General features: G+C 37.2%; 1 protein-coding gene across 1 annotated transcript in view; it reads right to left on the bottom strand.

The window, feature by feature from the left end:
* The window catches only part of LOC122794669 (coagulation factor XI-like), a 565,810-nt gene extending 549,408 nt beyond the window's left edge, over positions 1-16,402 (bottom strand). The window contains exon 1 of the mRNA XM_044063291.1: positions 16,279-16,402. Coding sequence (XP_043919226.1) covers positions 16,279-16,372 — 94 coding nt within the window. The 5' untranslated portion in view covers positions 16,373-16,402. The remainder of the gene's footprint in view (positions 1-16,278) is intronic.
* Between the last annotated feature and the right edge of the window lie 237 nt (positions 16,403-16,639).

The following is a 16,639-nucleotide window of genomic DNA, read 5'->3' as shown; positions in this document are numbered from 1 at the left end:
ATCTATACCATGTAGGTGACGTACCCCTCCTATCAGACACTACTGTAAGAGGTCTATGCACTGTTATTGATCTATACCATGTAGGTGACGTACCCCTCCTATCAGACACTACTGTAAGAGATCTATGCACTGTTATTGATGACTCCTTATCTATTGACCATCGTGTCTCTACCGTGGTGAGAGGAGACTTCTATCTGGATCGCCTAAATTCCAAAAGCATTTTCTTTATCCTGAGGAATCCTAATTTCCCTTTACGTTTATCTCATCAAACCCATTCCTGAATATGATGCCCCTTTGCATATATTTCTGCAAACAAATCTCTCAACTTGACAGACCTCAGAGGTTCTTAACAAAAAAAAATCAGTTTCCTCAAGAATCATAGTTTTCTGTCCAAACTGTCACTTTTCTACCTACACTCAATTTCTTATATACTCTTCCATGGGAATTACTTTTTGGGCCATGAATGATCCATCCTTTTAAAGGATCATAATATCATAGGAGGCTTCTAGGTTAATGGACTTATAGCCATTTTAAGCCTGACCATCCATGTTCTGATTTTCACAATTATTAATGCCCATGGAATAGAACATCTTTGGTATATACCTGTGCCTTAGGATATCAACAAGCTGCCCCTGTCCAAAAGGAAACAGGTGACAAGCTGGGGTGAATTTGCACTTTCCCATTCATCGGTCCAAATTGCTTTGACTACATTTAGGAAAGAGCTCTGCTTCACATGAATTGAATGTCTGCTCCAGAGAAAGGATAATCTCTGAGAAAAAATGTTGGCAGGGCAGGTATGTCTGTATGTCACAAACGGAGTTTAGTTCCTTAGATTACATATTTGTAGTGCTGTTTGTTTGTTTTGCCAATGTGTAGCAGATCTATCAAGACTGAATTGGAGAATGCCTTGTAGATTAGGCATAAATTGCCCCTCAGGGGTCAGAAGGAGACTGAGTTCAAAGACAGAGCTTTCAGGCAATCCTCAAAGAAGATTTTATTTAAATGCTGTATTCTTTAAGTGAAGAACCTCAGTGGCCACTCCAGCTGTTGCAAATGACTGGTCAGGTACATGATGAAAGGTGCATTTTACTCAATTAATGGTCTAATGAGGGCTGAGTATAGTGGAACTATGATCTCCTTAGATCTGGATGTCATCCCCTTACTTATAAGTTGTGACATGTAGAATGATTTTCTCACCACCAAGGAAGGACACATGGTGATCAAAGTTGAGGTTATTATTGCCAAACTGAGTTTACAAGTCCCCTAAAACATGGTCTGCTTTTAGGAGAGTGTTATCAATGTGGCAATTTGCAGGGGTGGTCACCTTCACAAAGAGTATAATATAGCAATAACCCACGCCTGGGTGTGGGTAATGCTGGATTTACCCACGGTTGGTGTGGTTTGGTCACGAGGGCGAAGCCCGAGTGGCAAAACAAAGCCACCCGTGGGTAAATCCAACATTACCCACACCCAGAGGTGGGTTATTGCTATTATACAATGACATTATTTAAGAAAAAAAATAATTAATTTTCTTAAATAATGGCATTATATAATGCCTCCTTGCTGCCCTTCCACAGCTGTCTGGCATTCTGCGGCAGTTCTGATGTACTGCGTATGCCTACGCAGTACATCTGAGCTGTGGGCAAAAGCAACAGAAAAAGCAAGATCTCCATTGTTTTTACAAACTGTTTCGCTATGTTAAATGGGTTCAACATAGCGAGACAGCTTTAAAAAAGGCAACGGAGATTCTCCGTTGCTTTTTTTAAAGCTGTCTCACTATGTTAAACCCATTTAACATAGCGAGACAGTTTTGAAAAAAGCAACGGAGAAAGCAAGATCTCCATTGCTTTTTACAAACTGTCTCACTATGTTAAAGGGAGTTTAACATAGCAAGACAGCTTTAAAAAAAGCAACGGAGAACTTTTTAATTACATACAACATAAACCTTTAAACATAAAATTAATGTAAATAGCCTTCTTTTGTTTTTCTTTTTCTTGTATGGAGGACATCAGTGGGTAAGATAGAAGAGTTTATGTTTTATTTGAATATGACAACTATTTTTTTTTTTATTTTCTTTCTCATATAGTCCGGTTGAAATCAGTTATTTGGATGTATTAATAAAAAAAAGATGTAATTAATAGAAGATTAATCAGTACAATTTATCGTAAACCCACTTATTCTGACACCCTACTCCATTAGACAAGATGTCATCCTGAAAAACAAAAGAAAGCTATTGTAAAGGGCTAGTGTGTTAGATTAGCTTGTATGGTTTCAGTAGATGAAACTTTTAAAATGGAAGGACAAAAAAATGGGGGAGATGTTTCAAGCTACGGGTTACTTCCATAGTGTAATCAAAGCTATTTTTGACGAGGTCATCATTAAAAGGGAACGGGATGAGTATAAGCCCCTGCTAAGTAACTTGGATGAATAAGTTGAAACCAGACATAAGGTGGATGCTAACATTTTTTCTAGAGCTTTAGTTATGACATATATAATGAATATTTGAAATACATACAAATGATTGTACTAATATATTAAAGATTCTCAAAAAGAACTGGAGTATATTCTTTTGTTTTGATAATGTTACAAATATTATTGGAGAGGCTCCCATAGTGGTATACAAAAAGGCAAATCTTTTAAATAATATTTTGAAATGGCTGATAGTACAGGTTTATTAACATCCAAGAAAAAAGCAGCCATATTTAAGTGTGGATGTTGCCTGCAATGTAGATATATTTTAGAAAAGGAAGTAATGTGGATTAACAATATTAAGGTGAGGTCAAATTTTCATATAGATTGCAATTCTGTAGGATTAATTTTTGGTGCCTTGTGTGTATCTTGCAAAGGATTTTATATAGGGAAACAAAGAGATGCTATAGGAACCGTATTTAGATATAAGGAATAAAAATAAAAATAATGCTTTAGCCAAGCATATTATGCAGTTTCACACACATTCTTTTAATTTTTATAGTATTGATATAGTGCCTAAAAATCACAGGGAGGTCCTTGGGAAGAACTTATTGAGTCCAAGGAATTAAAGTAGCAAATTAGGCTTTGCACTTTAGGCCCCCTTGGTTTAAATGAGAATTGTTGAATTACTAGCATTTTAAAGTTATGTTCATTTTATGTTTAAAGGTTTTATATTGGGATTTTTTTACTGACGTCTTTATTATTTTTTGTAGGTATGTTTGTGTTTGGTACACAGTAGGGTTATTCTGGGTCATAGATGGGGACCTATAGCTAGCAAGGATATGGTATGGGACTTTACCTAAGTTAGTTGACAAGGAGTAGCTTGACTGAGTCATATTTTGTGACCAACCTTGAGGTGTGCTCACTTTGTATGTGTAATGATAACATCTTCACCTTTTGACCCTTCTTGTGCGGCAGCTGTTCTAGATGGGTTGTGTGGTAGATAGCTGTGAGGGCTTATAGAGTGAGATATTGTGAGACATGGCTGTATGTGTACTGGGAGTGTTGTCTTTGTAGAGTGTTTGGAAGGTTGCTGAGGACAGCATAATGGAGACTTTTGTGGTTTGGATAGATTGCATTTAACAGACTCAGAATATGTGAATTTATGTGTCTGATCCATAGGAGATGTAGTGTCTGAGTTACTAGCAACATGTTTGGAGATATCATTGTAGGTGAGAACTATGCCTCCAAACACATTTTGTAATTACATTTGTCATATACTGTGTCAGTCTGCTTAAGACAAAAATGGTTGTCACTAAACTTCAGATGATTGCTACATTGTCTTATGATGCCCATTTTGGCCACAAAGACAACAGTAAAGTGCACATCCATGGATGTGGATCCTTTTTTTGTGATCTATGAGGGGGTGGTGCAATGGGGCTTAAAGCTGTTGCCTGCGAGGAGAAGTCTAGGAATGATCTAAAACAACAATCTTGGGGTAAAATAGAAGAGGAAGTTTTAGATGGACAATTATAACTCTAAGTGTTTGTGTCTATACGGGTACAGCAAATCACTGATGCACAGCTCAACACAGGTTTTAGGAGATGAGTTAGACAATAATCTGATCAGTAAACTGTAAAAAATGCAGTCCAAGTGTTTATAAGGTACAGATCTTAACAATTTGCAACTCTCTCACTATTTTGAGTGATATGGAACTGACCAAGTAAATACAAACAGTAAACTTTAGTAGAAATATATGAGGATCAGATCTTGCAGCAACTCACAGCTCTCCCACTACTGTGAGGGATACTACAAGACTAAGGCCCCAAGCCAAGATGAAAATACAACCAGTTTACTTGTGGTTAAAAGTGGAAAAATGCAGAAAAGAGTAAACAGTTCAGATTAACACTCTGAATATTGTAGTATTCACTAATTGAAATGGGATAATATGAAACAGAGGCTAACTTGAGCTTTAATTGTCTAATGAGAGTGCCTTATTAGTTTGAGCCATTAGTGCTCAGTGGAATTAGCAATGGGAGGGGCTTCCAATGTTTAATTTAAAGTAGTGGCAGGCAGCTAAAAAGCCACCAAGTAGCTACAGATGAATGTAGGTGAAAACCTTAAATAAGAAAACGTCCTCAGCTCCTTCTACTAATTAAAGAGATCTAATTCATAATCCCTCAAGGAATGTTTCCTAACTGATCCTAGCCAACAACTTTTAAAACTCCAAGCAAAAATATTTGCAGTAAAACAAATTAAAATGCAACAACCTGTAAATATAATGGCGACATCAAAAAGTAATGAAAATTTCCAAACATTATATTTAGAAAATCTTAAAATTTCTGCAGTCAAACAGCTGTTTTAAATTCAGAGCTCTTGTACCTGGAGAGGAATGTCATGTGAATACCATAAATAAGAAAACTGTTTCTCAGCTCCTCCCACGAATTAGTTAGATCTGACTCCTATTCAATCAACAAATGCAAAGAAATGTTTCCTAACTGACCCTAGCCAATGACTGTTAGGCTCCAAGAAAAAGCTCTTTGCAGTAAAACAAAATGTCAAATAAAACAAAATAATATAATAAGACCAAAATCAAAAAAGTAATGGAAATAGCCAAACCTTAAATGTAGAAAATCCATACAATCAATGCAGTCAAACAGCAGTTTTAAACTTCACAGAATAATTGTTTCCTCAAATACCAGGTTAAAAGAACTAAACCTTCATCAACAGACAAATTAGACATTAGCTCTTAGGTCGTTTTAACAGTATCCTGATATTTCCTAATGTTCTCGGATCCTGCAAAAAGGTATTCTGAGTTTACCAAAGTTCTGAGTTTGCAAAAACATTACTAACTTTTGCAAAGTTTTTCTATGGTTTTAGAAGTTTTCCTATGTCTGCTCACATTTGTCTGTATTTGGGAACATTTCTCAGGGTTTGTGAACTTATTTCCAAGGATTTCTGATACTGCAGGAGTCCTGCAGTTTGTTGTAAAGCATTTGTTACTGCACTTTTACATTAAGAAGGTTTTATTTTGCACTCTGGTTTGAGCAGGGGGCTGAATCAACACATTCAAGATGGGAACTGCTGGTGGAAGGCTTATTGTTTGTTTAACTGACTGGCCTTAGGGCTTAACTGTGCAAATGTTTTTCAGTCCTGCTGGTACAAAAGCCTCTTATTTAAGCATCGCACAAACACAGTTAGCCATACCTTGTATATATGCCAACCTCTCAGTTTAAAATCCTCTATATGAAGTTATCTACATAGTCTCCCACTGTTCATAGCTGCTCTAAGAGCTGCTAGCTTGTGCAGAGGGCAGCACCACTGCAGGTCATCCTATAGTATAACTGCTAAATACTTTCACTTAGACCTTTAAGTGACTCTACCCTATTCCTTCCCATCTAATAAGGATCTGGTGTAATGGATAGGTGCTTCCCTGTCATCTCTGGTTCTGGCCTGGTGGATATGGGCATCCTGAGGCAGTGTAGTAACTGCCTCAAACTCACTGAAAACCATTTAAGAACAGACAAAGACACTGTGTAAGAAATATAGATACACAATGTCATTGAAGGCAAAGCTCTCACATATGTGAACACATGAAAAATGCAAACCAGGCTGTCAGCATTGCACCTAAAACACTCACTACCAACAGTAAGAGAACAAACACATAGACCCATATATGCAGAGGTACTCACATGTAATCTATGCAAACTTACAAGACCTCCTAAAAGCATCTCTCATTGGCCCCATGCACACTCAAAAAAGACAGCACCTCAAACAACACATTTTATTTATTTATTTATTTTACATTTGTTTACCAGAAAATCCCAACTGGACAAAATGTTCTTTTCTAGCGGAGGCCCGGGGACAAAAGCTACACATTTATAAATAACTGTAAAATATATATATATATATATACAATGTACAGGTAATGCACATAACCCTGAAAATCCTAGTAGTCCAACATCCAAGCCCATAAGGCAACACACCACAGAGCCAACCATTCCAGTTATTGGGGTTCCATTTTAAGACATATTGATGTCACTGTTACCAGACAAACAAGGAGAAGATTACAGTGATGTGTCTGCCTGCAGCCAGAATCCACCAGATCACGCATGCACTTACGTCTTTAAACCACAAGCACCAGTATGATATGGTCATAGACCATGTGGGCTTAAACAATCTAAGATGTAACTCAATGGACTATATGAAGAGAAACATATTTATTTATGTATTTTACATTTGTTAACCGGGAGAGTTCGACTGGATACATGTCCATTTTCAGTGGAGGCCCGGGGAGAAAAGCTCCAGGTTAGCAAACAAACAGTTAAACACATTCTAAGAAAGTTATACAGTTAAAATACAATGTTCAGTATAAAAACAAATAGTTATGTTACTGTACAAAAACATACATTAAACATTTAAACAGTGAAGCAAAAGTAAGAGGGCAGAAGTAGGTCTGTTTCAATTACATAATGCATAGATTAAGGTGCACAGTAGCTAAGCATATCCAGAGAATGTAGGAAGGGCTAACCTGGTTTGGAACAGGAACATTGCCAGTGCGATTTGAGATATAGTTTAAGATTTTTTTTAATTGAATTGAATTGACATGATGGAGGTATCTGAATATGTGTCACAGACAGGTATGAATCTAGCCTTGAATAGCATCCTACCTTCACTAATGATGATGCCACAGTACCAGAAAAAATGGTTGACTTCAACACTTGCTTTAGTTTCTGGTGTCACAAGAAGGGCATCCAATATCTGTCAGCCTGGGGAGGCACTATCAGCAAACCACGAGGCTTTGCCAGATATGGTTTGCACTAGTCACCACTTGGCTTCCAGAGACTGGCAAAATATTTAGCTATCTCCATAGTGGCTTTTTTAGGCCGTGCCAAGTTGTTAAACCCTGTAACATAACAAAAATCACTCACAACTATCTAAAGGTACTGCTGCTCATTGCTAGGATTTTAAATAAAAAAACTGCACTGTCAGGAGGCACTGCTCACCCTGGAGAATGTAGACATATGTGCAGATATGTAAACATGCTTCAGAAGCATGGAAGGTACTCCAGCTATCAAAGGCTACAATAACTTTTGCACATTTTGTTCCCCATCAGCTCAGGATAAAATAAAATATGTTTCAGTATTTATAAAGGACAAGTACACTGCTATACTGGTCAAACAATATGACTCACTTGAGCTGTTCCATGTCCAAATAACCATAGGTGTAAACCCCTATGATATCCTTGCTAGTTGAAGATCTTCTAACATGAGTCTGGAAAACCACACCTCCTACCCAAACCTACTTGAATCTCTTAACATTCAGCATAACACCATACTTATGGGCGATTCCAACTATTGTTCTATAAACTGAGAGACTTATATGACCCATAATTCACTTACTCAGAGGTTTTGGACTTTGTCAGTGCAAACAACCTGAAGTTGCTCCCTCCCAAGCATTAACTCCTCCCTGGCAAGATCTGATCACAAAATGATCCATCTCCTTTAGAATTAAAACTAATCTAAAACCCCTCCTAGAACCAACTCCAAACCTGTTAAGAACTTGGCTAAGGCCAATTATCTCAAACTAAGTGACAGCTTATTAAACTTCCAAACCCCTCTGAACCTGGATGACACTGAGGCCTAATCTGTGCTGTACACAAAAGCAATATAGAACCACATTCGTAGCTTAGAGGAGGCAGTACCTATCCGAGTCAAACCTGTGGTTACTGGGAAAAATAAACCACCCTACTGGGCCCCTAACATAAATAGGCAACTCAACAAAGGGAAAAAAATCCTCTCCAGAGCCAAGAAGGAACAGACAAAACAAAGCAGAAAGACACTCACCAGTCTAAACAAACAAATCAGAGAGCTGGTCAAATCTGCCAAAGCAAGCTAAGAGGAAAAATAGCCTCCCAGGTGAAAGACAGCCATGACTTATACACATTCACGAGCAGGAGACAAATCAGTAGGGGTTGTTTAATGGTTACTTTAGATGTTCAATCTTTATTTACTGCCATATCGAATGGCATTGGATTAGGTATGTTTAGAAAGTATCTTATAGATGATGCCACTTATAAACATAAATTTGTGGACTTGCATTGCTTGTGGAGCTGAGCTTAGAAAATAATATTTTTCTGTTTGATCACAAAGTATATAGACAAATTGATTGTGTAGCTACGGGCACAGCATGTGCCAATAGCTATGCCAACATTGTTATGGCTGATTGGGAAAGAAACTATATTTCTAGGTTTGAAATTTCAGGTCAGATAACATTCTCTCGACGTTTCCTCAATGATTTGTTTCTGCTTTGGGAAGGAGATGAAAAATCACTGAATCAGTTTTATGAAATCATTAATAACAGCAATGATTTTCTTAAATTTACCATCAGTAGCTCATAAAATACAATTGATTTTCTGGATGTGAAAATAATGAGGGATGACACAGGGAAATTTAACTCAATAATTCATAGAAAGGAGTGCCATAGGAGTATCTATCTCCACAGGCAGAGTATGTACCCGAGCCACATTTTTAAGAATATCATCAAAGGCCAAGGTTTGAGAGCATGTATAATAGTAGCAGATGATGACAAGTTTTGGGAGGAATTAGATGGCTTTAAAGAAAAATTCATTGATGGGGGTTATTTGGAGAAGAAAGTTGTAGATATTCTCTCTCGAGTACCTAAGAATAGAAGGGGAGAGAGGGAAACCCTATTTTTCTGAAGCTACTGTTGAGATCAATGCTGGAAATAATGTAAATAAATGCATGCATATGCCAATTATATATTCTGGCAATATAAAGTTGTTACAAGACGTTTTTATAAACACTGGAATGTACTCTGTACTGATGAAGAGGTAACAATATTGTAGGAGGCAAACCCAGTTATACTTTTAAAAATAAAAAATCCCTCAAGAGACTTCTATGTGGTCCTAAGGATATACATGTTCACGAATTTGACAACAGTCCTATGGGCACCTTCCCTTGCAAGAGATGTAACTACTGCAGATTTATTGATAGTAGCAGTTAGTTTATTCATCCTGATATGGGAAAAGTATGGGAATTTAAAGGGAAGGCAGAATATAATAGTATGAATCTTGTCTATCTGGCTTATTGGACACATTGTTTTTCCTTTTATATAGGAAAGACCAATCATATGCTTAAAGACCATATCAGGGAGCACCTATATGATATATCTAGGGGTGTTGACTCAAATGCCCTGGCTAAACATGTAATTTCACATGGCTGTACTCATACATTCAAATTTATGGTAGTAGAAAAGGTCCTTAGTAAAGAAAGAGGGGGAGATATTAGAAACAAAACTGAAACAATAGAGTTAAACTGGATTATTAAGTTGCGGGCTACAATGAGCAAAGGGATTAATGATACAGTATCTATAAAACCGGCCCTACAAGCTCAGGGATTGAATAGATGAAGTTTTAAAAATTCTACAAAAATTTTACAAAAAATTTCTAACATGGTTTTTATTATATTATATATTTTATATATATATATATATATATATATATATATATATATATATATATATATATATGTTTTACATGCCTTTAAATAAGTATTTGTTGCATTAACATATGGGATTGTATGCGTGTTTCTATTGGCTGTCATTTGTTTAAAAGTTTGTAATTCTGTTACTGGAGTGTCTGATGAAGCAGCTACATGTGCTGTGAAAGTGCTTACCATTAATCTTAGTTTTTATTATTAATTCTCTGCTTGCCATGGTTTGGTTCATCCATGTTATTTGCTATGTTTGGATTGAATTGTTGGCTGAACCATTTGCCTATACCACACTTGGGTCACTTTTCTAATTATGTTCATAACCTCAGCGGAAACGCTCAGCAATGTACCAAGTTAATCATGAATGGGAACACTTACACCCAGCCAGAAATTATAGCAAACCTGCTGTTCAACAATTCAGTTCAAACTTCTTTCCGCCATCACATCCCACTATACCCAGAGAAATGCCTGCAACCAATCCCCTACAAGTCATTACAAGGGAACAGGTCCTTACTGCACTCACTAAAGCCAAAAACACAGCCTCCATGGGTCCTGGCATCATTCCTGGGTGCTTCTTAAATAGCTTAAAATAGATTCTGTCAGGGTCACTAGAAACTGTCTTTAACCACAGCCTCTGGATGGCCTTTGTCTCAGAGGAATGGAGGACTGCAACAGTCACCCCTCTTCAAAAGGGGGACCTATCAAATGACCCACCAAACTACAGACCCATAAGCTTGACCAGTTTTATCTGCAAGGACATGGAGAGAATTATCATGGACCTGATCAATAATGACAAAGAAAGTCTCCAAACATTGGACCAGACCCAATTCAGCTTTATCAACAGGAAGTCTTGTCTGCTCAATCTGGTGGTCTTCCTCAAAGTCACCAGGTCCACAGATGAGGATAAAAAGGTACACACCACTTATATAGACATGGACAAAGTTTTTGACACAATCCCTACTTGGGGATCATGGATAAACTTACTGCATTAGACATAAACTTACTGCATTAGGCATAAACCCCTACATCGTCAGGTGGATTGCAAACTGACTCACTGAAAGGATGCATATTGTCAGGATAGGCTAATCCACTTCTGATAAGAAATCTGTTACTAGGAGTATCCCATAGGGCTCAGTGTTAGGACCCCTCCTGTTTGGTATATACTTCTGTGAAGTGAAGGCCAATTTTGGGAGACTCTGGCTCACCAAATTCATTGATGACTGTAAGCTGGGAGTAATCAATGAATCTCCAAATGATATTGACATTCTACAAACAGGCCTAGAAATGACAAACAGCTGGTGCAAAAGCATGCTCTGAGACTAAATGCTAAAAATGCATTATCATACCCCGAGGTAAATCAGATATCCCTCAAATTATAATAATGGTAGCACACCCCTAAAAGGAGTCCCAATGGTGAGGGACCTAGGTGCAAAGATAGATAGTAACCTAAACTTTGACCAAAAGGTAGCTACGGTAGTGAGGAAATCCTTCTGTGTGGCTCAACTAATAAGTAAAGGCCTGGCATCAAGATCAAAGGCAGTCACAGTGCCATTGTACTTGGCCCTCATCAGTCCAATAATCGAGTACAATGCTCCCTTCTGCATGTACCTAACCAGGCACTTACGCCAACTGGAGCAGCCCCAGAGGTTTCTCACTAAAAACATACAAAACATAAGAAACATGTCTTATGCGGACCGACTAAAGGCCCTACCCCTTTACTCCATCTCATATTGTTTACAAACAGGTGACTTATGCCTGACCTACAAGGCATTCTCTGATCCAGCCCTGATGAAACTGTTGCATATTCACAAGAAAAATTATATGAGGGTTACACATTCCATGGACTTGAACCTTAATTTGTGACTCTAACAGAACTTGCTGGAGACAGATTTGTATCCCAAAGGCTACCTAATCTATGGAATAAACTCCCCATCCTTGTAAAACAAAGCCCTTTCCTGGCTATCTTTAAAAAGGATTTGGACAAATGGATGTGGGACTGCAAATTCACTCCTGGGGTACTGCCCATGCCCTTTATGGACAGAAACAGTCTGTAAAATGACTCAGGGCTCCAACACCCAAAGACCTAGTACCTTGATAGTACCCCACCCTGTATCTGGGGAAATTAAAATATAATATTGTCATAGCCTGGGTATTAATGGCAAGGTTTGTAAAGAGTCTTGTGCAAATAGCCTAGTAATAGGTTCATAGGTTTATTGGTGTTTACTAGGCTAACATCCACAAGGGCCTATTCAAGCCTGGCCATGCATCCCAAATCTCTGACAAGTTCTGATACCCTTGATAAGTGTAAGTAGAACAAAGGGAGATGGACCATTTACAGGTTACCTGTGTCCATTAGAGACATAGGTGCCAATCCAGGGATGAACTTCCGGTTTCCCATCCAATTGTCCAAGTTGTACTTGAATTGGGTTAAGGAGGAACTCTGCTTCACATGGATGGGGAGCCTGTTCCATAGATGGTGTAGGCTCTGGGATACATACCTGTCTCTCCAGCAGGTCCTGTTTATATCATAGGCAAGGTTTAAGTCTTTAGAATTGGTAATTCTGGTGCTGTTTGTTTTGTGGATATGCAGGAGGTCCATCCCCTATGAACCTATGATAGATTCATATCAGAACAAATATCCACTACATATCAAGCAGAGCCACTTTCATGGTAAAGCTAAATAACTGGATGGGGTATACTGCTGTTCTGTGATATCTGTGCAAATTATGCATATAATGCTGTAACAATATTTTAAAACAATATTAATCTACAAAACCATTTATGTTAGATGGCAAGTATCAGCAGCGACATTATGAGGCTTAATGTTTTGTATAAGATGACACCATTTGTTTGTTAACTGGTATATCACACAGGTTTTATGAAATTAATGTGGTTAAGAAAATATAGGTAACAGCCATAACTGCTTTATCAATTTTATATCTCAGAATGTCTTCACATTGCCATGTTTATGTCATTTTTACTAACACCTACTACTTGAATGCACAGTACCACACTATATTTTTGCACTAATAATGTAATCATGAAAATGTACTATTTCTCATAACTTTTTGTAAACATTCCTGAATAACTCTAGTTCTAGGCATTCCATGCTGACCCGGTCACACTTATGCTTAGATAATCATGTTAGCTTGTATATGCCTTAGTTGTATGCATATACCTTTACCTGGACTTCAGAAGTTAACCTTTGAAACCAGAGGTGAGTATACTCATTTCAGGAGTGCATGGACGTCCCTTGTAAAGATGAGTTTACTCACGCTTACAAGATACAGACAGGAACTCTGCTTTCCTGATTACTGTCCTCTTGTACGAAGCAATGAGTCAATGGGAGAGTGCAAAGACAGGAAGGTTGGAAATTTGTTGAGCATCAACAACTTTCATATCTTATTGAAAGATGAAGTACTGATAAGAGAGTGAGGTAGGACCAAAATAGGAAGTCAAGGGATAGGAGGGGGAAGGGAAGGTAAGTATATAGGAGAATCACAGCGTTGCTGAGTTGTGTTATAACCAATTTACCTTGACGTCAGTTACCGGATTTTACTTGAACAACAGTCCTGTATCAGGCTATGAACCTTTGCACTAGATTGCACTAGCACTGATTTAAAGGTCCTGTTTTGTTGGGATTTTTGCATCTGAAACTTATTTATTTTGCTGCCTCCACTCTCCCCAGAATTAGAGAAGGCTAGTATTATTAGCTGCATAGCAGACACAACATTATTTGGCTTGTATTTTCCTGAGATCAGCCTTACACTTTGTGTGTTTCTGGATGCAGTGGCTCTGTTTTGCAATAAAAAAAAATATATTCCTGAACTTTGCTACCAGATTTGACTTTAAAAATTGCCCTATATCATTTGAGAAGTGCTGTACTTGTAGTAGCAGGTTTGCAGAATATATAAACACCATATCAGTATGAATATGATAATAGTAAGTGCACATTTGGTTATTTTATTCCTACTAACCTTTGATTCCTGGAGGTGTGCACTTAATACTCACCTGTACCTATCAAACCTCCTCTGGATGTGTACCTGAAGTACATAGAAGAGGTGTAGCAGTAACTCTCTGGAATGGAAGCCCCCCCCCTATGGACCTTGACAACTATAGGCTTATTAGTATATTAGCCTCAACAGCAGCATTACATGGTAATGGTACATGTTATTATAGGCTCAAACCGGGACAGAGGGAATGTACAATCCCTAGACCCTAATGAATTTGGCTTTATAAATGATACTTCATGTCTATTAAAATTTTAAAGTAGTCACAGAAGAACATGATGAATGTAACTGTGCACCCAGCTTAAACTAATTTAGCTAATGCTGTTAATCATATCCCTTACTGTCTGGTATCATCAACAAATTGGTCAAATTTAATGTAAATCCCCATGTAATCCATTGGATTGTCAACTGGCTCAGTGACAGACTACTATACTGCAGTTAATGCCTCACTCTCTTCCAAGAAACTTGTCAGCAGCCATGTACCTCTGAGGTCTGTTTTTGGACCACATATTTTAAGCATCTACTTCTCTGATGTTATTGCTGCAACTAAAGACCTCTGGCTGACCATGTTTACAGATGATTACAAGCTTGAAACCATCATCAACTCCCCTGTAGACACTTAGATCTTCCAAAAGGTCATAACTTCAACAAATTTGCACTGTTAAGATCATGGTCTAATGATGAACGTCCAAGAAAGTAAAGCGATGTATAGTTTGAGAAACAGGAACTTTCACATAAATGATACCCCCCTTAAAACAGACACTGTTATTACAGAAATATCTTCATGAATAACAAACTCTCATTTTCCGATCACTTATCTACTGTCATTAGGAAATCCTTCTTCCTCTTTCAGGGATTACTAAGGGCAACTCTGATCATCTCTCATCATGCTCACACTAAAATACAATACTCCCTTCGGTATGCTCTATGTACCAAATACAACTTGGAAATCTCTTGTAGGTCAACAAAAAGCCTTTGGGCATGAACACTTAAGTTACCCAGAGTATCTTAAAGCCCTCTCCCTCGTATCAGTTTCCTGTAGACTCTTTGTGCTGATCTTTGCCTGGCCTGCAAATCTATAAATTAGTTTTTACTGCTTAATTCACTGAGTATTTGCAAGAACTAGTAATAATAATACAAATACAAGATCAAGAAACCAACATTTATAATGCGCCATAAATAGGACTTACTGTCATGGCAGATCTCACAAAAAATATCTTCTACCTCTTGAACAAACTATGTTAACAACAGTAAAGAAATATGCACAATATGCATGCAGCAAAAATCCGTCTTCCAATTTTGGTACTTTTAAATACTGCATGATCTAGAGAAAGGAAGATCAGAATTATAGTTTGTATATTCTAGACTGCATACAGAAGTCAGTTCATTATAACGATATTTATAAAAAATAAAGGTAGTAATTGTAAACCTGGTGTTTTACTTTATAATTCAAGTAAAATGTGAATATATATATAAAGCATAAGCAGTGAAATTGAAGCAATATAGTGGCAGAGTGAAAGATGAGTCAAATCACTTCATACTTTCATTGGTCATGCTTTGTATATTTTAACATTTTACTTGAATATATGCTAACCGGGACAAGCCAAAAGACACAACAACAACAACAACTTGAATATATGCTGTTGCTAGAAAATGTTTGATGTATCAAAGTAAAGAAGAACATGCTTGTGTCAAAAATAGACTATATGCAGGACAAAAGAAATAAACAATACAAGAGGAGCTGAAGAGTGTTTCAGGATATTAGGAGGGGGGGACAGGACAGTGGGAAGGGGAGAACTTTGAAATTAGAAGGAGTCTGATAAAAGTAAGACTGGGTATATCACTAGAGAACAGATATAAAATGATTGACCATAATGAGTGGCCAGGGTAATAAATTATATTACAAGTGTGAGAGTGTAATAGGTTCATAGGTACATACAAGGTTAATGACCACTGAGGCCTTTATAAGCCTAGCCATACATCCCATGGCAGTGTGAATAATGAGGAGTGGAAGCCAAAAAGAAAGGAAACCATCTAGAATGGAGAAATAGAAAGTGGATTTCAACTATTTAAATTGGAAGAGTAATCCCACCCTTACAATACATTTTACAACTTATCGGTTAGTTCAAAGACTTACTGCAGCAAATTTTTAATAGTTGATATGAACTTTAAACCCTATATGATTTGATTTGTACTAAGTAGGCATCTGTGAAGTAAAGAAGACTTAGGGGATAGACGATGTCATTATGTCAGATAAAGTTGGGGGTTTACTAGAGGAAAACAGCTTATGAGTCATTTATAGCTGAGAGAACTTAACAATTAAAATTATTGTTCCAAGCTCTTACCTGCTGAATTCTCACATTGTTTCACAAGGCTTAGACTGATGCCCGAATCTGTATTTTCCTTAACTGATATGGCTGATGGATATGGCCACAGCATGGACTGTTTCAACAAACATATGGTTCTGGAAAAAAACAATATTGTAGCATATTAGTCATTAAATATACTGTCAATTTATTCAAACCTGCTATTTAAGAAACAAGTGTTTAAAAAATGTTATTAAAGCATATTGAAAAAGGACAACACCTTAATAAAATTTTAGGTTTTTGATTGTTTAAAGTTACTTATTTCTCAAATAATTTTTAATGAAAGCATGAATTACAAAATTATATGCAAATCTGTCAAAAATCAGGACTACAGAAAACA

The sequence above is a fragment of the Protopterus annectens genome, chromosome 2.part1 (assembly GCF_019279795.1).
Source record: "Protopterus annectens isolate FY-2018-M chromosome 2.part1, PAN1.0, whole genome shotgun sequence".
NCBI classification, from domain to species: Eukaryota; Metazoa; Chordata; order Ceratodontiformes; family Protopteridae; genus Protopterus; species Protopterus annectens.
This window is presented reverse-complemented; position numbering and strand designations above follow the sequence as displayed.